At 38.6% G+C, this 22,308-nt stretch overlaps 1 protein-coding gene across 4 annotated transcripts in view; it reads left to right on the top strand.

Annotated features, from left to right (window-relative positions):
• LOC306984307 (rho GTPase-activating protein 26-like) overlaps nt 1–21,266 on the top strand; it is a gene marked incomplete at its 5' end in the record, with an annotated part of 106,506 nt that extends 85,240 nt beyond the window's left edge. For 2 of the 4 annotated variants that reach the window (XM_079585533.1, XM_079585532.1), the window contains 4 exons: nt 11,460–11,495; nt 12,081–12,191; nt 18,034–18,125; nt 20,954–21,266. In XM_079585533.1, the coding sequence (XP_079441659.1) occupies nt 11,460–11,495; nt 12,081–12,191; nt 18,034–18,125; nt 20,954–21,042 (328 nt within the window). In that variant the 3' untranslated portion in view covers nt 21,043–21,266. The remainder of the gene's footprint in view (nt 1–11,459; nt 11,496–12,080; nt 12,192–18,033; nt 18,126–20,953) is intronic. The other 2 variants (XM_079585535.1, XM_079585534.1) reach the window with 1 other exon arrangement.
• Nucleotides 21,267–22,308: the final 1,042 nt, after the last annotated feature.

The raw sequence follows: 22,308 nt of genomic DNA, 5'->3' as shown, positions 1-22,308 counted from the left end.
TGTGAAGTAGACAGCATCTTACATTTAGGAGATCTTTACTGTTTGCACATAGTTTTTAGTTTTAGCTTTTGTTTCAGGGTCAAAAGGGTAGATTGTTCTATCAGACTGAACAATGTTTTGATACAATCTGTGATTCATTTCATTACCTTACATTGGCTACAGTCTTGGCTTGCTTTGAGGTTTTTATTATGTGAACGGAAATTATGAAACCCAGCACAACCCTCAGATTCTCTCAATTGCTTGCCAAGATATGTATTGTTGAGAGAGACATGACTGCCCAGGTCTTGATTTTAACCGGTGTTCCCCAAGATTCTGTCCTCGACCCTTTTCCAATCTCACTCTCCCAGTAGGAGATCACACTCTTAAGTTTCACGTTTTTTTTATTCCTGTGAAATATACTCGCACAGATACCAAGATTAGTGTGAAAAAGCAAACATCCAGTGATTCTGGCCCTTCATACATGTTCATTGAATACTCTCCAATCTCAATCTCATATACAAGGCGCCCTATCTTGCACCCAGCGCAAATTCCTTTGTACATCGACGCATGTATCATTCCTATTTTGCACCCCCGCACAGCAGACTTTTCCCTCCACATACGCACGTCGCTAAATTAGTGAATTAACTTGCGCTCGCGGGGGCGGTTCAGCGCAAACGTTCCCTGGTGCTATTTTGCAGTTTCAGAAAACAATTCCGCCACAAACCAGGAAAAACCTAGTCTAAAATCAGTGGCGCGTTGCGTGTTATTCATATGCTATTTTAAGCGCGCGTGCTTGGCCATAATGTAGCGTGTGCACAACGCGCATACACTTATTGTCTAATCTACAGACGCAGCGGTTTTAATTTTTGCAAATCATACATTATTACAAGGAAAAATATTAAAACACGAGGGAAATCATTGTTGTGTCCATGAATATGTGAAAAAATAGGCATTCATCTAGCTTACACATTTACCCAAATTATTATACGCCTGTTTAACTGAAGCTAATTTGGGTGGGTTTCTCCCATCCTCATACATTGTCACTTCTCTGTCTTTTACGGTCCTGACGAGAATGTCGGTCTCCTCGGCTGTGAACCGCTCCTGGTGTGCGCCTGCCAAACCCGCCGTTATAATAGCAATCTGCCGTGGAACAAGCGCGTCGGCTCTTAAAGGGAATGTGAGAGAACGCTCTGATTGGTTTATTTCACGTTACGCCCAAACTACACCTATGAATAATGAAGCTACTTCAGACCAACCCCTTTTAGATTTGTGTCGGGCGCAAGAGTCATTTATCCCGCCGGTATAATTGCAACAGCGCCCGGGATCCGCCCACAAAGTTGCGTTTTCGCGCTTGATACTTGCGTTTCAGATCGTTAAAATAGGCCCCAAAGTCATTAATCATCCTCAGAGTGGAACGGTTTGGTCTCTTAGATCATGTAAGAACATAGGAATATATTTAAAATGGTATTTAATCATGAAATACCCATTGCAAAAAACAATAACCATCAAGGGTCTGGACAAAACAGGGAGATTACAGTGCCAAGAATAAGTGAATACACCCATGCTAAAGATGACTAAAAAGAGGAATAAAAAATAATCATTTGGAAATTGATTTAATGCCTTAATTAAAAAAAATGAGGAAAGATCCGACCTTTAAGGACACCAATTTTCTTTGTGAATGAATGATGTATCGTAAATAAATAAATGTTCTTCCTTAAAATGCAGGGTGCATAAGTCAGGACACCCCTATGTTAAATTCCCATAGCGGAAGGCAGATTTTTATTTTTAAAGGCCAGTTATTTCATGGATCCAGGATACTATGCATCCTGATAAAGTTCCCTTGGCCTTTGGAAATAAAATAGCACCACATCGTCACATACCCTTCACCACACCTAGAGATTGGCATGGGGTACTTTCCATAAGATCATCTCTCAATGCAAATCAAACCAGCTATTAGGCGACCTGAAATAAAACCATTCCAAAATAAATAAATGCAAGACGAACCAAATGACTGACCATAGAAACAAATGAGGAGATAATCGGTAACCAAAACTAACAGTAGAGCAGAGAAACAGGAACTAAACAAAAGACAACAGAATGTCAAAATAAGAGTCCAAGTCCGTGGCAAGGAGGCAAGTCAAGACATGTTTTGCTCTGGCTTGGCTAAAGTATCGATTCACATGAATCACGATCCCATCTTCTGCAATTCGCAGAAGACTGCCAGTCATATGTGTAATGATTGCAGTTAGCTTTGACATTTGAATTATAATGTTGGGTTGACTGAAAAAAACGGTTTCACTTTATTTAGACGGTCCCTTTAACACATTCTGTTGACTATACGTAATGTTGCAGCTACATGTCTACTAACTCTCATTAGAGTGTGAGTAGAGTATTAGTAGACTGGTAGGGTTAGGGTTAGAATAAGTTGACATGTAGTTGCAAAGTTACTTATAGTCAGTATAATGTCTGTTGGAGGATCATCAACAATAAAGAGTTATCAGATATTAAGCAGACAGTCTACTAATACTCTAATGAGAGTTAGATGACATGTAGTTGCACAGTTACTTACAGTCAACAGAATGTTCAAAAAAATGGACCATCAAAATAAAGTGTTACCGAAAAACTATACATTTCAAGGTTTACAATTAATTCGGTGAGATTTTAGAGAACTGTCTACTGCAGTCAAATAAGAAAAGTCACACAAAACAGTAAACTACCCAGACTTAGTGTCGGCCCAGATATGACCCACATCTGGTACGCATTGAATCCACATGTACTGTACCAGATGTGGCCCGGATCTGGGCAGACACTATGTTGCTGTCTGGGTATGCATATGTCGAATCAAAAATTGATTCAAAATCGAGAAGCCATGTCTGTTATTTTAAGCAACTTTCACTCCCCATAAAGTTAAAGTCAGGCTTATTTCCAGAATACAGATATACAAACAATATTTATAATTTAGTTTATTTCATTCTCATCCTGTTTAATGCTTCATGCATAAATCAGTGAAATTAAAATCTCCATCTATAAACTATTTTGATGAGCCAAGTTGCTTATTTTGGGCTTGTTTTGCTTGGTTTGTTTATGGCAACACTGGCCTCTCTTTCTCTTTTCATTCGCTTAACATCACTCTCTTTGTGCAAACCAAATTGCACAGCCAAATCTGCCACGTTTAACAGAGCGAGCTCCAAACTCTAGTATTTCCCAGTACCAAAGAGCCATCTCATGCACAAGCCAAAAACATGCACAAGAACATACATGATTAGAAGTAAACAGAGAGTGAGTATCAAATGTGAATGCATAATTAATAAGCATGTATAATTTAGATTTGATTGATCTAATGTGTGAATTCTGGGTATTCGGGAGCCAGTGCTAATGCTTTTTTATTTCTTTGTGATATTTCACTATGACTCCGTTTGACAGGAAAATAAGAAAGCCAGTTGCAACAAGTGAGTGATAGCGTTGTATCTCTCTCACTGATAAGAAGTTTCATATGAGTTCAGTTATGTGGATAGCAGGAACGTTTTGTCCGTTTTGTCAAGGCATCTTGAGGCGGTGCTTTTTCAAATAAGTGTGTAAGACAGAAAAAAAGACACCAGAGACATGTTACAAAATATTAGATCAAATAGTGTGTGCTAAAAATAATTTCTATTCAGCAACACTAACAATAACGTTTCAGGGGGAGGCAGCAACTCTCCTGACTCCCTTGAGTTTGTTGTGTTCTCACTGAGTTCCTGGAGCATGGCGTGAATGTGAGGAGAGGAACTGCAAAATGTAGGTTAAAAAAAAGTTACCGGCATGTGATTGAATGCTGATTACCCTGTCAATGATGCAATGCCTGTCTATCATCATTGCAGCCGGTCCACAAATTGGCCTAAATGAGTCAAACTGGTTGAAATGTACAGACCAATTTACTGCCATCATGATGTCATAGCGATTCGTAAGTATTCATATGAATTCGTAGAATCTCAGTCATACGTTTCCGCCGCAGTGACATATAACTGTTTCCAGTGAGATCGAGTTGTTACTGCAGATTTGTTGACAAATGACCTGAAAACAAGGTGACTAATACAAATAATGGCCATACAACAGTAGTAACAAAATCTAAAAGCTTTTTACAAATGTATTGTTGTTGTTATAAAAAAAATGCTGACGTGACTTTGAAGTGATCTGTTTGTAATAAATTGTATATTAATATTGAACAAATAGTACACTGTATGAAACACAAATTTGTATTTATAGTATACACAAACAGATTTAACCACTTTTTTAACCGCATATTCAGAAGTATTAATAGGATAGATAGTTTAGATAGTTGTTCCCATTGTTTTTATAACTAAGCCGTTTTAACCAATTTTAGATTATTAGATTAAAATGGCCAAATAAAAAACAAAATATTACTTACTGTTGTGAAATGTAGAGACATTGAGCAAAATAGGATGATGACAGTATGACATCTAAATATTTTCATGGATTTAGGAGACAAAGTCCTGCTTTTGTAACATTGAAATCTGTTTGTTTTGTATATTGAAGGTTAATCCAGATAAGCGTCCATGATATTATGAGATTAATAGTCACAGCACTGCTGTGTGGTTCAGGTATTTCCAACGATGTAGGGAGAAACCAACCCCACAAGGATAGTAATACCAGAAATCTTGTATCTTGTGTGGACATTTTTCATCCATATGATGAAAACAGCTTATAAATGATACTGAATTATTATTATTATTATTATTAAAATGCAGAAGGTTTACAGTAGTGGGTTTACGGCAGTGGTTCCCAAACTTTTTAGAGTGGATTACCCCCTGGGGCATTTACCATCCTTCTGCGTACCGCTTCTCGTTCACTAAAGGCCATTGCACACTGAGTCCGAAATTCGCATCCGAATTTTTCGCACTTAAAAAAATAAAAATGACCTCACGTTATGTCAATCACGCTTGCACACTGCCTCCGAAACTTTCGTCCGTCATAAAAAAAAATCGAAACGGGTACGATTTTCTGCGTTTTTCGCATCCGTAACAAGCAGTTTGAATGGTGTTTGAATTGTGCTTTGACAATTCAGAGCCACCGAATCACAAATACGAAAAAACGCATACGAAAATTTCGGACTCAGTGTGCAATGGCCTTTAGACTGCAGATTTCCAATCATAGACAATATTTGCCCCCGTAAATTGATTTTCTGGTGCATTTTGTACCTATATAAAGGCAAAGTTTTTGTAACCCTATTAAATGTATGTGTCATGTTTTATGTCAAATTCTTAAAATTCCATTCATTTAATTGATGTAATAAAAAAAAAATTAAACAATCAATAATTTCAATCAAATGAAATCAGTATCAACAAAAGTCATCTTTGCACTGCAGTGGCATAAGCTGCATTTACACACTGTTTAATGCTGCTCAGAGGTGGCATGAATGCAGTTACAATGGCATAAATAATTTTATGAAATATTTTAAATAAAAAATGTTAAATAGAGAAATATGAAATTGTGGTAAAAACAAAGTGATACTTTTAAATATTAAACTAAAACCGCCAGTAGGTGGCAGTAAGTCACTGTCTTAATGAGTGCGTCATTAAATAATTTATTCAGTAACGAAGCAAGTGGCTGTATTTATGAATGGGTCATATTGAATCATTGTCTCTGCTAATTTGTTCAAAGTTGCAGATTCTTTTACTAACGAAACACAGCTGTGTGTTGCTTGGGACAGTTCTGTTGTGCCGTTTATTGGAACTGTTATTTCATTGCCAAACAGACCAAACAATTTTTTTGTCATGACAACTCTCTTTTAAAGTGTTTGGCATAGTAATAGATATGACAATGTTGATATATGTTTGGTCTTGGCAGAATAGATCTGCTACGCTTCTCCTGCTGCAGAGTAAGTAAGGGACTTGCTACTGCCAATACATACACGGACACGCTGCTGTGAGTGAGTAAGAGATGCTGCTGCTGCTGTACAATATAGCGTACATGAATTACCCGTAGCAGATCTAAACAGGTGGAGCTGGGGAAGGTGGAGGGTTTCTGAAAGCACACTGCATTGCTAAGGCAAATGCTACCCATGTATTTGAAGGTTAAGCACGCAAGCTCATAGGCAGTTCTATATTTGTTCTTTATGCTAGTAACAGCTGAAACCCCATTTTTGCAAAGATACTTAATCAAAAATGGTAGTAATGTAGGGTGATTTGCTAAGGCAGCAGACTCTGCATTAGGAGTTGCACAGGCTAGTCTTTAATGCTCTGCCATTTACTTAAGCTTGACGGGGGCGTAACAGGATAAGAAATCTTTGAAGGTTTTGAAGTTCCAACAGTTGGAATGAGAAATAAAGGCATACTCTTTGCTCCACAAGATATGCTTGATTATATCTGCATGCAACCTATCATATGCACTCTGCTTTTGTGGATGCAGTCTGTTTTGACCACAAAAAGATGAGGTAATTTGATTGGATGTCATGTATTTGAATTTTTACGCCAGTACCATTTTCCTGTTTTTTCACTAGAGGCTGCATTTTGCCAGTTAGAAATACATGCTTGTGTTTTAATGTTATTTTAAGGTGGGGTAAAATTAAATGTACGTCAAAACTCAGCATTTTGTTTGCCCTCTATGTACCCCCTCTATCACCTCATGAACACCCAAGGGGTACGCATACCCTAGTTTGTGAACCACTGGGTTAGGGGATATTATATACAGTTTGTGCAATATAAAAATCATTATGTTTTTGGTAAGTCCCCATAAAACCTGGAAACATCTTGTTGTGAAACAAGATGTGTGTGTGTGCACTCGTGATCGGTGGTAAAGGCCATATATATATATCAGCGGTGAGGATCAGCGGTCCAAAGCCACAAGACTGAGATGAATGCTGTCATCTATATATATACATATATTAATTGTGGCCGTGAGCTGATATACCCATCTCAAAGGCCTCTCACCCGGCAGGCTGTAAATCAATGCTGGCCTGAGATTGATGAACTGCTTGAGAAAACGTGTTATCAGTTGAATTACGTTGGCCGAGGCAGCCAATGTCACATTGTAGAAAATGAAAGTGGTGCCTTGAATGCAAAGGCCAAGTGTATGCAATTATCTACAACAGTGGGGCCTTAAGTTCTAACTCTGCTCCAACACTCATACCTGTATTTTTTAAATAAGCCTGAAGGACTTGTAAGACTTGAGAATTTCCGGGCCGCCTGGTTGAGGAACGACCACTCCCCGAGAAGACGTTTCTGGAAATGAACATTTTAACTTTTTCTTGCGAAATTACCATCCCCATCCGAGACGCACCACACCAAGCAGTTCACACCTCACCCACACACACTCTCATTACCCATCCCAGTTTTTTAGAGTTTAGAGATATCTTGCTTACAGAGGAGGATGGGTCTTTCATGCAAATGGGATCCTGCCCTCAAAAGGTGTAAACTCTGGAGACCGTGATTAAGGCAAATTCCCATTGTTAGCACATGTTTAGGTTTCTGTCGTGATCTGAGTATATAAAGAACTATCTCAAGAGGCTTAAGGCGGGATAATGAAATCAGCCCGTAATGCTAAATGTCTTTCAGACACTCAGCATTATGTATCCTATTTTCCTGAGTCAGGTATGCATCAGGTGTGCATCTTTACCTCAGAACATTTGATGTTATGTATTGATCATATTTTAATTGATTCTGTAATTAGCAATTATACATTTACCTGACTAATAATAAATTGTTACATTTGATTTTATTCTGACTTATTCTGAAATGTTTAACTTTAGTAGATTGGCCAGCAGCCATATCACCCTGTAGCCCAAGACTGGTTGCCCACTGAAGCTAAGCAGGGCTGAGTCTGGTTAGTACCTGGATGGGAGACTCCTGGGAAATCCAGGTTGCTGCTGGAAGAGGTGTTAGTGAGGCCAGCAGGGGGCGCTCACCCTGTGGTCTGTGTGGGTCCTAATGCCCCAGTATAGTGACTGGGACACTATACTGTCAAAGAGTACCATCCTTCGGATGAGACATTAAACTGAGGTCCTGACTCTCTGTGGTCACAAAAAATCCCATTTGCCCCTTGGCCTCTATCCATCATGGCCTCCTAATCATCCCTATCTCCTCTCCACCAGTAAACTGGGCGTTCTGGCGCAATATGGCTGCCGTCGCATCATCCAGGTGGATGCTGCACATTGGTTATGCGCTATATAAATGTAACAAATTATTATTACATTGTTTCCATTGTTACCGCAAAGCTGTGTCGAGGGTTAAGGACATACTAGATCTCAGGTTAGATGGAGCTTGGGTCACATCAGGTGGGATTCTAGATTTCTGACTAACTGCTTGACTTTAACTAAGTTGTTATGCAATCGCATTATAGGGGGCTAGATAAAAATACTATTGAGGTAATAATAGCAAGCAATGGAGTGGCATTATCTTAATGTACTTGCCATAACCTCTGATTATTGTTTGGGCCTTAACTAAGTTGTTATATAGGCGACTGTAGGGGGCTAAATGGGTACCTTTAAATATTAGCAAGCATGGGCAGCATTGTTAAATTGCTTTAGCTGTAACCTCTGGTTATCGATCAGACTGGCGAGTTTGTGATCGTGGGCCCGCATAAAAATGAACGGCTGGTGTGAGGACCCTGTGCAACTTTGAATGAACAAGTACAATAAGAGTAAAGAGTTAAATAGAATAATCAAATGTGGAGATAAACTGTTATGTAAATTACCAATAACCAATTGGCATTCCAACCTAAATTCGAGATTGTGATAAAAGGGAGTCATTAAAAGTTTAATTGGAATTCAATTACTTTGTCATGCTGAAAAGACAGTAACACGCAGAAACCTTCACCCGCTTATCGGAAACTGTCGCTGGACCGATTGGACAGGCCTTACAGACTTGATTAGCTGGATCAGGTGTGTTTAAAGCCCAATTTATACGTCTGCGTCAAACTCACGCCGTAGCTACGTCGTACCCTGACGTGCACCTCTCCAAAAATGTAACAACGTGTCAATTCTACGCAGATGCAAGCGCTGTGATTGGTCCGCTAGAACCGCTCCCTCGGGTTTCACACACTCCCGCTGCACGTGTAATTTCACATCAACGCGGACAACGACGCAGAAGTATAAATGAAAACCAACGCGTAGCCTACAGCTTAGAGGCTCCGGCGTAGGTCCGACGCAGAAGTATTAATCAGCCTTTAGGTTGAAGCCCCGCGGGACCTTCAGGAACTCAATTGCAAAACATCTGACTAGGGTTGGGTGCCGTTCACATTTGAACGGTACCGGTGCCTAAAATTCGGTGCCCCTACCCAACAGTACCTTTTTTTGGTAATTTAGGCATTAATTAATAAGACAGCTCAAAAAAGTAGTCCAAAAGAGATGATTATATTTACCATGATTTACATTTTTAGTACTTTATAATGCATAGGTGGCGATGTCAACAGATTAATGGCGCTTTTCCACTACACAGTACTAGCTTGCCTCGGCTCGACTTGACTCGCCTTTGTTTGGTTTTCCACTGTGTAAAAGTTGTACCGGTACCTGCTTCCAGGTACTTTTTTTCGTATCACCTTCAGCGAGGTTCTGAGCGAGCCGAGGCGAGCTGAGGCGATACTAAAATGTGACGTGACACACGCAGACTGCTGATTGGTCAGAGAGAATCGTCACTATTCACTGCGTCATCATTGCACGCGCCAGACGGAGTATCCTGAATTACCCCGACATTTTTAAATAGTTTGGCCAGAGATTGCGTGATATACCCACATTACTAATATTATGTAAAACAGCATACACTCGATTTGCCAACATAACACATTTTAGTCTTTTTCTTTTTTTAAAGAAAATTCCTTTGGTTTCATCCTTCTGCTGGAAAATAAGTCCTCTGAAAGTGTATAGGCTGCACAGTGATACAAAACGTATCTAGATAAACCAATATTCAGCGTCATAGTCGAATATTACGTTTCAACATGGTTAAAACACTATTGACCAATGAGCACCGTATTTAAACAGGAAATACAGAATGGTAGGGACTAAATGTGACCGCATAATGTATTTTCACTGAGTGAGAGTCCATTAACACTGCTAATGTATGGACATTTAGATTATTAAAGTTAATTCGCCACTTGAGGTCACACTGTTCCCATGACAACCCCAGTATCTACTGTGAGTAGACGCTCATCAGTTTAGTCATGAGTGCGATGGATGCTTGGCTACAAATTCCACAGTGTCCAATAAGAAGCTTTATTTGCTCCCGGTCAAATAAAAAACTGACATCCACTAACTTATGTATCACTCGAGATTGTGTTTTACTGTGGCTTGTTTGGGACACGCGAACATAGATGTGCTTGAATTAGCAACAGAGGATTCATTCTGCAGCAACAATATATCAACTACTTACTAGCAACCACAGGATAGCTTAACATCACTGTCTGATGTGTTCGATTATAAGTCTAACTTTATATTAGGTGTCTTTAACTATTATGTAATGTAATGTTAGGTACAATGCTATTGAGATGAGCTACGGGTAAGGTTAGGACAGGTTTGGTTTAAGGGTGGGTTAAAGGGTCAACAGTGTAATTATAGATAATGAAATAAATTACAGCTATAGTTACATTTTTTTAACGATAAGTACAATGCATAGAAGAACATGTATGCTCACAATATGTGCATTGTATCAAATGTTTAATTTAAATTGCATTACATTGTAGGTAAAGTGTGTCCATAAATGTTTACAATGGAGGTTAAAAAGGTTGCTTCTGTCTTGCTGAATGTTTCCGACGTGTAAAAACTGTTCATACAGCCGGTTTCCCTCTGCTCAAAGGTGAAGTGTGTGGTTTCTGTGCCACTAATGTCACCAAACGGAACTGGAAAAATAATGAATGTTTTAGGTCATGCAGGTTTCTCATCTTACATTGGTTGGACAAACGGACAGTTCCGTCCCAAACTCATGCTATTGGTTGAGCCACTGTTGGAGGTCAGAATGGTTCCTCAATATTTGGGAAGGCCGAGGCCAGTGGGAGAGAGTTTTTGATCATGAACATTACACTTTACACAATTTTGTATTGATTGTTATTAAACTTGTCAGCTACTGTAGCAACATGATATAACTGAATACCGTACTGTATTTGAGACTTTGCCAAAGCTTGAAGAATGATTTGAGATCTTGTAGCGTCAGTAAGAATGGGTTAAAATTACAAACCAATCACTATTGTTTTGACATGTATGCATTATCATATGTGTTTTCTGTAAAATATATATTTCTAATACAGAGTGAAAACTGTATAAAAGAAATATTTTTAAGTAAAAAAAATAACAGTACATAATAAAGACAGATTATACTTTTAAAATAAAAAACAATGTAGCAATAATAATAATATGTGAAAATGTCGGCAGAGCAAGTAGAACTCAGAAGTACTTGCCTTTTAGCCCTTTTGCTATAGCACCACTTACAAAAAAATCCTTTTTGCATATTTATATTCATGCATACAATTATTATAACATTGTTTTCTGTAATTTTCAGTCAAAATCCGAAGGTTCGCAGCAGTATGTCAACAAGGTAAGTTGATCAAGTTTGGCAGCCAGCATTAGAGAGAGAGAGAGAGAGAGAGAGAGAGAGAGAGAGAGAGAGAGAGAGAGAGATAAAGAATCATTATGTTACATTAACAAATTATCACTAATGTTTTTCTCAGCATGTTTTACTCAGGAACAGTTCCAGTAAATATGAAAATTCAGTCATCATTTACTCACCAAACCAGCATCTGTATGACGTTCTTTGTTCAGTAGAAATCAAATTAATATATTTGGGCAAATATTTACGCTGCTACAGTATTTGTATGCAATAAAAACCGTACTGTAACAGGGCTGTTCTTTCTGGTGCTTCACTGTGTGCATTTGTTGCACAAAGATAAAACAACTTTTGTGTTCACACATTGGAAAGACATGTTGTGTAAATGATGACACAATTGTCATTATTGGCTGAATTGTTACAGTAAACATGAATCTCTAAAGCATGTTTTACTGTGTTTATGTCTATTTCTTTATGCCGACTTTCTCTTAAAGTCTCTTGTGAAAGTTCTAACTAAGCAGCTGCTATAACATAAACGTTGGTGCTGGGATGCGTGTGTGTGTGTGTTTGTCACAGCCCAGCTTCACCCAGTCCCACTTCACCACGCTCCCCCTCGTGGCCGATGTTCTCTGCCCCCTCCAGCCCCCAGCTGGCCTCCAGCCCCTCCAGCGAATCCTCCCCCCTCAGGTGTGTGTTCTGCTCTGGCCTGCTTAGACCACTATCTATAGCGGTTTTCTAATCGTTCAGTGTTAAGCTTCAGCTTTGCAAATTCACACCTTCCCCCTCAAGTCTGAGCGTATACACCAACTCCACTAATATTAGTTTTTAGTGCTATATTTTTTTATTTATTTAGACAAAGCATTTTAAAAACTATTTATTGGTTATTAGCTAAAACATGAAAATAATCAGCCCATATTTTTATATAGGGGCATTCCTATTATATAATGTTGTACAGAATGATTACTGCACTTTTGTCCTATAGTATTTACAGTACTCAGCATAAATGACTACACCTCCTCTGAAAGTTAATAAAGTCAGCAATTATTCTTTATAGAAGACATATTATAGTTCCTTGAAGATAAAATGTTCTAGCAAGTCTGCTTGATCAGATTTTATCATCAAAGGGATATAATGTTGTGTTGAAAAAATGAGTACACCGTCCTGAAAGTTACGAAATAAAACAAAAAAAAATTGCTTTGAACTTGTCACATTTAATTGCTTTGAACATTTCTCAACAATTAAAAATGTTATATAGACTGCTGAATCCACTTGGGGATAGAATTGTCAAAATGTTTGTATTTCTTTTCACAAAAGAAGACAATGGTACAAGAGGATTCCCAAAGCACATGTGGAAATATAGTTAAAGAAACAGAAACTCAGATTTTTTTGATAAGAAAAGAGCTGGAGAAATGCCAGCAAGTGTTTCAGAGCTGACAAAAGCTGTGAGAAGAGTGATGCAATGTGCAGAAGTGAAATGCACTGTTTCCCTTTCGAGGGAACTCAATGCTGCGAAAGAATGTTGATGCTATGGGAACGCTTCTGCTCGGAAGCATGTGTGAATCTCACTGGCGAAACGTGGTCCCGTGACAGATAATGGCACACCTTGGAAACTATAACGGACAGCCGGACATCGTCAGCTTCTGTATCGTCAGTAAGCGCTTTGTGTCGTTGTGAGCCGTATTTGATGTTGTTTGTCTCATTATTATATTATTATGGCAGGTAGTAAGCAGCAGTTAAAGATCTGTGTGTCTCCCTGCCCACTCTACATTACAGGAGATGACACACTGGTGACAATCTCTGTGTGGTCTGCTTGAGAGAGTGGAGCACACACAGTCAGCTCTCTAGGAGGCTGGCTGTGTTCATTGTGAGCATTTGCCGATAAGAACGCTCTGTTCCCACCTAGCTCCCTTTGAACAGGGAGGCCAGGCACGTGCCCCTCCTGGTTCGGTTGACGGCTCAGATCATGGAGGTCGCATAGAATTGGCAGAGAAACTTGAGATAGGTTTTTCCCTTTCTCAGCTCTCACCTACCGGTCCCAGTGCTGGGTACCATGAAACGGCTCACCGGTACAGAACAACCGAAAATACTTCCCCAATACCCTCCCCAGATTGAGCAATCACCCCAGTTTCACAACATACCGGGCAAAGACTGGGCGAGAAGCTCACTGGAGACCGCTGCGTCCCAGGACACCCGAAGTGGCCTCCCAAGGACACTGATAAAAAATGGGCACACTATCAGCGATTTCAGGCCCAAAAATAAATTATCACATTCATCAAATCTTTCCTAACGATCCGCTAGCTGCCCGCCCCATAAGCAGGCCGTCAAAAAAACGTGTCTCTGTAGGCAGACTAGGCTCTGAGATCTGCACACAAAAACAATTGGTTTCACCAACCACTCAAAACTAAAATAAATAGTCCAACCAATCACCGACAGGGGCTGGGGTGTGAGGTTTTGCGCTCGTGCACGGCTGCACGCGAAGTCGGAGCTGAAGAAGAAGCCGTGTTTTGGAATAAACATGATGGTATTCCCTCGCATGCAACTCTAATCTTAATCCTCCTCCTCTTGGGGATTGACTCAATTTCTCTATTTCATTGATAGACGCTGGCTTCTTCTTCAGCTCCGACTTCGCGTGCAGCCGTGCACGAGCGCAAAACCCAGCCCCTGTCGTGATTGGTTGAAGAGTGTGCTTTCTCCACTACAGAGAACCACTTTTCTAGGGTTGATTTGGGACTACAATGCAGGCACATCTGTCTCCTGCTCTTATCAAGTCAATACTTTCAGCCAGGCAAAATCAGGCCAAGCTGCTAACGACAGACACTTCCCTCATGGGCTGGGTTGCTGTCCTAGATGGACGCCCAATTCAGGGTCTGTGGAGAGGTCTTCATCTTTCATAAAGCATAAATAGCTTGGAGATGATGGCTGTATTTCTATACTTCCTCCCAGATCTCAGAGGCTACCATGTCCTTGTCCATTCAAACAACATCAGTAGTCTCATACACAAATCACCAGGAAGGTCTGCGTTTGCACACTCTCTATGCAGATTGCCGCAACAGATCCTCCTCTGAGCCCAGGGCAAGCTTATCTCGATGAGGGCAGTTTACATCCCATGGCACCTAAATCAAGGACTCCACCCAGAAAAAGGTTCAGCCAGGCAGAAGTGGACTTGTTCTCATCAGAAGAAACAGCACACTGTCTGCCCTGGTTCTCCCTCACACAAATCCAGCTCTGTTGGGGTTGGATGCCATGGTTCAGACTTGGCTGAGGCTATGTCTGTACTCATTTCGCCCAATCGATCTGCTCCAGGGAGTTCTAGAGTGGGATTGCAGGACGGGGTTCATCTGTTAATAGTAGCCCCATTCTGGCCATCCCAAGTTTGGTTTTTGGACCTGATGTCTCTCCATGGGAGATTAGATCAAGTAGGAGACCATATTTATCACCACAGTCTGGAAATATGTAGGGATGCACCGAATCCAGATTTTTGGGGTTCGGCCGAATACCGAATCCACTGGTTAAGATTCTGCCGAATCCGAAACCGAATACCGAATCCTACTCCCATCCTCAGTCCATTAACACAGCAAACACATCAATGAAGTAAACAACGTCCACAGCAGTGGATTTTTCATTTTATTTTATTTTAACTGTAAAAAATTAAAATAATAAGCAACATTATGCATTTTAACAGCGGTGATGTTGTATATTGTTTAGGGTCCTTGCCAGTGACGTGCGGTGGTGTCTTAAAGAGGCTAAGCACTGAGTTATGAAAGCTAGATGTGCCTAATCAATAGTTTCATGAATTCACACACCATTGTGTGATGCAATTCAAAATCTAGAAACAGAAGATGCAACTCTCTCCTTATTCCTTGCATTGGTGGGCACTTTTTCAACATGACAATGACTCAATACATACTCCCAAGGTGAAAATCCTAGTATTGAAGTGAAGGCCAAGCATGGTAACCCATACTCGGAATTTGTCCTCAAACATCAGGGTCCTCCTTTACGAGGTCAACAGAATAGATGTGACAATATGTCATAAACTTGTACACTCAATGCCAAGAAGAGTCAGAGAAGTATACTTAGTTATGGAGGATATACTACATACTACACGATTGTTGAATTTAATCAAGGGTGTACTTATTTTTGCAAACCTTAAGTTATGCAAAATTGGCTCATTTTCTTATTTTACAGATATTAATGTTTTTATTTCTTCTTCTATTAATTAATGATTTATTCTTCTATTAATTAATTATATTAATTATTTATTACCTGTCAAAAGTTTGGATTTTTTTTTTAAAGAAGTCTTTTCTGCTCACCAAGGTTGTATTTATTTAATCAAAAATACAGTAAACACACTAATATTCTGAAATATTATTACAATTTAATAACAATAGATGCTGGCTACACCATGACTTTAGTGCTATTAGACTTCGTAGATCATAGGATTCGTTTATCTCGGCTGGAACGTTCGATTGGTATCTCAGGTACGGCACTCAAACGGTACGGCATTTCTTCTCTAACAGAAGTTGTTCTGTTAGGTTAGGTACTCATTCAACCTCTGTGACTCACCTCAATTGTGGGGTACCCCAGGGATCGATTATTATATAATAGCACCCCTACTATTCTCATTGTACATGCTACCCCTAGGATCAATTAGGAGTAGATCTGGTGTGTCGTACTGTACCACTGTTATGCGGATGACATCCAAATCCACATACCTATAAAACATAAAGTTACTCTGCATATAAGAGATTACAAGACTGTCTTCACAAACTCAAGCTGTGGCTCACTAACAATTTCATGTTGCTTAATGATGATAAAAATTATCCAATTTGGTCCAAATGAGCTCTCTGACAGAAATTCTATCGATCTAGGCAACCTCACACCACCTTACCTCCGACGTTAAAAACTCGGGATTTTATCTCTCGACGGTGGTCTTAAATTGAACAAACAAATCAATGCCACAGTCAGCGCCAGTTTTTACCACATATGCCGGTTAGCCAAAGTCAAACCATTTTTAAACAGGAATAGCTTTGCAACAATTATTCACTTCCGCTTTATTTCAACACGACTCAACTACTGTAACACATTATATGTCGGGTTACCTCTCTTTTCCATCTTTCATTTCCAAATCACCCCAATCCTACATTCTCTGCATTGGTTACCAGTCCGATACAGAATTGATTTTAAAATGTTATTATTCGTTTATAAATACCTCCAAATACCTTTCTGACTGATTGTCACTCATAACCCATCCAGATCACTTAGATCAAGAGATGAACATCTCGTCTGTTCCAGGATCTCGCTTACAACGCAGTGGAACAACCTACACACAGCTCCCACATGAAAACAGCTCCCACATGAGCTGAATTTAAATCCATTACTTCCCTAAAATTTGATTTGAAAATAATTAAAAATTTGAAGACATTTAAAAATGTAATTTATTCCTGTGATCAAAGCTGAATTTTCAGCATCATGACTCGTCTTCAGTGTCACATGATCCTTCAGAAATCATTCTAATATGATTTGATGCTCAAGAAACATTTATTAATATTTGTATACATCAAGGATGCATTAAATTGATCAAAGGTGCCAGAAATATGTATCGTTATAAATGTTCGTTACTATTTAATAAATGATTTAATACATTTAATAAATCAGTTTAATAAATACATATAAATGCTGTTTATTAAACTTTGTATTCATCAAAGAATCCTAAAAATGTTAAGCAGCACAAATGTCTTCAACATTGATAATAATAACATTAATAAGAAATGATTATTGAGCTGCAAATCATCATATTAGAATGATTTCTGAAGGATCATGTGACACTGAAGACTCATGATGCTGAAAATTCAGCTTTGCCAGCAGAATAATAAATTATATTTTAAAATATGTTAAAATAGAAAACAGTTATTTTAATCGCAATATTTGTAATAAATAATATTACTGTTTTTACAATACGTTTAATTACATAAATGTAGCCGTGGTGAGCATAAGAGAGTTCTTTCAAAAAATAAAATTTCTAATATTTTTACTATTGCTGTATATGTTTAATAAATTGCAATGTTGCCATCTCTCCATGAGTTGTAATAGTGATCAAGAAATGTTTTAATATTTTTACATTCCGAGGGGTGTATTCTTTTATGAGTCCTGTACATTGTATCCCAAGGTACTTCAAAGACTAAAATGGTCATTTAAAACATGTATAATAATAATAATAATATAACCTTACCATGACAACATTATGAACAACCCATAATAATACCATGGTACTTTTTTTTTAAACACATTTTCTATATATAGTGTGATTACACTAATGCCCCTTTAAGCGTACATGTAAACACACATTTATGCACTTAAGCCCCTTAAACATACATACATTTGGAGCTTTTTCAGCTTGAAGTCTGCAAACCTAATAATGCCTTTGAATTGTCTCCATGTATTTTCTGAGCAGATACTGATATCATGCATTTAATTCAATTAAAATGTTGAATTCATTAAAAGCCCTAACAAATGTTCTTTTCTTTCCCAGTACCCCGCTCCGAAAAGCACGTGCCCTGTACGCCTGCAAGGCTGAGCATGACTCTGAGCTGTCCTTTATCGCAGGGACCATATTCGACAACGGTACGTCTGCATAAACCTCAGTATCTGCACTGTATTTGGTTAGTTAGGCAGGTTTGAGCCGTGAGCGCTGGCGTAGGAGCAGCGAATCGATACATCTGCTTTGTTCCGCCTCCTGCCCCTCAACAGGAACCAGAGATCGGACCGTCCACGGATTGACATTTGACACTGTGGAGCAGATTAGATTAGTGTTTAATGAAACCTCAGGCGTGCTCTACTGCAAGATTCAAGAGGCTGCACATTCTCCAGATGATTTTTTGGGGGATAGTGTCAACTTCTATTAACTCCGGGATAGGGTGACCAGATGAGATTGGCTGAAATACGGGACGGGGGGTGGGGTTTCGGGACGGGGGGTTGGCCTACTATGATATTAGACTACATAGCCTATAATAAAAGATAATTAATTTCAAACCTGAACCAAACATTTTTATTCAAAGTTTAACAGTCTGTCATAAGCAGGGTTCGAAATGAGGGGGGTCTGGGGGGGTCCCGGACCCTCCATAAGTCATTAGGGACCCCCCATAATAATTTATTTTTGGATTTTGGGGGGTCCCCGACAAGTATATTTTAACATTAAAAATTTGTGAGAAAATTATAGGTCTTTAGTGACGTTTTATATTTATAACAGTAATTTATTTATTTTCTAGCGTGAGGCAGCAATCAGGGCAGCTATTTAGCAGCGTCCTACAGCGTCACAGACGAGACGCGAAGAGGCGTCGTCCATATTTTGTTTACAGTCTATAGTCACAGATTGTTATTGTGGTGCTCCCGCAGCTGAATGCGGCAAAAGAGTGAAATCCTGAATGGAAATCCTGTAAGTGCTTTGATTATGTTTATATCTTGCTTATAGTAAAATATTAGGAGTTCGAGTTGCATTAACTAGATACCCAGTGTAATGATTAGAAGAGTAGGCTACGTTTGTTTATTGCTTGCTGTATGTGTATGAAGTAGAACGGAATGTGTAGTGTGTATTAATATATTGAACCGAAAGAAACGGTACGGTACGGTATAAAAAATAAATAAAACTTGCGTGCAAATTAAGTAATTAATGTAATGCGGAGCGGAACTACTGTTAACGTTGATACGCGGGTTCTTTAGGGACCCTGCCTTAGCTCTGAAGCAGGCTGCGATGTAAGATTGTAATGAATGCTGGGATAGTGTGTGTGTGTGTGTGTGTGTGAGAGAGAGAGAGAGAGAGAGAGAGAGAGAGAGAGAGAGAGAGAGAGAGAGAGAGAGAGAGAGAGAGAGAGAGAGAGAGAGAGAGAGAGAGAGAGAGAGAGAGATGGTAAACTATCTAGGAAGCTAATACTATTAAACCAGACAGTTTCTGGTCTCATTGACTTCCATAGTAGGAAAAAAAAATACTATGGAAGTCAATGAGACCAGAAACTGTCTGGTTACTGACATTCTTCTAAATATCTTCCTTTCTGTTCAGCAGAAGAAAGAAATTCATACAGGTTTAAAACCACACGAGGGTTAGTATATGATGACAGAATTTTCATTTTAAAGTATCCCTTTAACACTCATATTATAATAATAAATTGTATTTCTTAAGTAATATTTTTCTTCATTTTAATTTTGAGAACTAGTTAAGACAAATAAATAAAATGTGCCTGGACATGTTGATTTTGAATAATGTGGTTACTATTGGATTATTGTCATTTTAATGGCTTTTAGTCATATTAGAATATATTACGTTTTTTTTTTTTTTTTTCACGTGTCCCTAAATATTTTAGATCAGGTTATGGATTGACTACTTTGAAACAAAGTAAACTTTCTAATGTAGGTACAGTCTTTTCAGACATCATTATTTTTCAATCCAGCGGCCAGTTGTTTTACAAATTACATTTAATGTAACATAAGGGATGAGAAATGCCATTTGTATTTGATCAAACCCCTTGAAGGTGCATGGTGCTGCCATAATGAGTACACCTGGTGGATTTAGAGTCAACTTCCTTGCTCAAGGACAGAATGACCTGTTATTCACTTTGTCATGTCAGGGATTAGATTTATTTAAGGTGATGTAACTTTGTTGCTCCAGAGTTAGAGGTTTACCTGTTAGATTATAGCCACTTCTCCAGACACCACTACAATACTGGGCCTAGCCCAAACCATGAAAAACATCCCAAGACCATTATCCCACCTTCAACATTGGTCCATATAATTTTGCCTACAGTATATAGTGAAGCAAGGTATTCTTCAGAATTTTTTATAATTTAATAATTACATTTTAGGGGACCCCCCAAGAGTCCTAAGTCATTTCGAACCCTGGTCATAAGTCTGCTATTGCGTAACGCTAATAAGCCTTCTGCCAAAATTATTATTAAAACTAAACCGTCGGTCACTAAATAAGAAAACGAAATAATTGCGTCGACTATTTGCTTTGTGTAACCCGACATCAGACATTTGGCTGAAGTATTTTTTTGCACACAGTGCATATCTAAATTCACACCTATCTTTGTAGAACTTCAAAAAAAGAAAGAAAAAAGATTCTGCAGCCAATGAGCTGCCGGCGGGGGCCGGCTGCAGGACGACAACCTCCACGGACAGTTTTTAATGTTTTATCAGACAACTCAAGATTTTGCTTTAGTATCATTTTCGGGGCAAATAGGGCCGGATTCGGGATCCGGGACAACAGCTTAGATTTCGGGACTGTCACGAATGTTTCAGGACGTCTGGTCACCGTACTCAGGGAGGAGTCGACGGTATTTTGGGTGGTAATCAACATGAAGCAACAGATGCCGCACATACAGCTTAACTTTGAGAAAAAGATACAAAAGGAAGATTGTTTTTGGGTCGCATTGACAACTTTATCCTCTTATTTTCCATAGTTCATCGGTCAAGAGAGCCGGGTTGGCTGGAGGGCAGCTTGGATGGGAAGACGGGGTTAATTCCGGAGAACTACGTGGAGTTTGTTTAGACGCTGCAGAAGAACGGGACTTCGACAGAGAAGCCACATTAGCATGCCTGAGCGCGTCTGTCCGATGTTATGGGGTTTTGGCGCATCATTGTCCCACATATCCCACAGTGCACTGCAGCTGTGTAAAAAAGGGAACAGGGAACAAAAAAAACTAAACTGGGACCAAGTTGTTGCTGCCGCTTCGGGCACAATCAAGAAACTCTTTTTTAGATTTTCAAACAGGGCTTACCATGATTTTTTTCTATATATAAATATATATAAATATGTGAGCACTTCCTGGTTCACCATGATGTAATATGCGTGCTGTTGCTATGCAGTCTGGGGCTTTTTGAATGTGTTTTGTGTCTTTCAGGTCCTCGTAACTGTTTTGTTTAGAACTACTAAGAGATAACTGTTAATTATGGGGGGGGGGAAACTATTGCACTCTTTTATATATCAGGAAGCAATTAAATAAAATTCATTTAATTTTTTTCTCCTTTCTTAGCATGTAAGTGAAAAGCGTAAATTATTTCTTAATGTGAATTAACGTCATGTAAAGCACTCTTATTTAAGCATTATCTCTGATGAGATTTGTGTTCTTTTGGAGTGTATTAACATTGTAAATAAGTGACAATTGATAAGGTATAATTTTTTTTTTTGTAAAATGTGAATGATATATATTTTTATTGTAGCAAACTAACTTAATTTTTTTTGATAGCCCAATTGATCTTTTTCCATTAAAAAAAAAAAAAATCGTGTACAATTTTATGAGCCTTAATATTCTTCAGAATATTGAATAAATAAAAACATGGTTCAGTTGTTTTGATTTTTTTTTTTCCTGTTCAATAAATTTTCATTTAAATACAAATTGATGTTGCTTTATTATTATTTATTTTTTTAGAAATTGCTTGGTTTAACAATTGGTTCAAAATAAATATTGTACAGGTCTTTTTTGTTGTTTTTTAAACAACAGTCGGTCTTGAAAAGAAAAGAAACCAGCGTGTCCAAGTGTAAATGGGGAAAATAGCAAATGATCACATCGATTTCACAGTATAATAAACACACACACCTCCTCTGAACAAATTTTATCCAACATTTAATCAAATATGTGTAATGATCGACATTGACTACAGGAGAGGTGTAATACACAAATCATACAAAACTATTTTTCAAACAAATAGACATTGTATATCCTTTACATTGGATTACTTTTACATATAAACTGAAATGCAAAAAAAAAAAGCAAAAAAAAAAAAAAAAGACTTTAATGAAAGCCATATACCAGTG

Source organism: Phoxinus phoxinus, assembly GCF_949152265.1.
Source record: "Phoxinus phoxinus genome assembly, chromosome: 17".
In the NCBI taxonomy this organism is placed as follows: domain Eukaryota; kingdom Metazoa; phylum Chordata; class Actinopteri; order Cypriniformes; family Leuciscidae; genus Phoxinus; species Phoxinus phoxinus.
The sequence above is the reverse complement of the archived record's forward strand: the minus strand, read 5'-3'. Positions and strand labels throughout refer to the sequence as shown.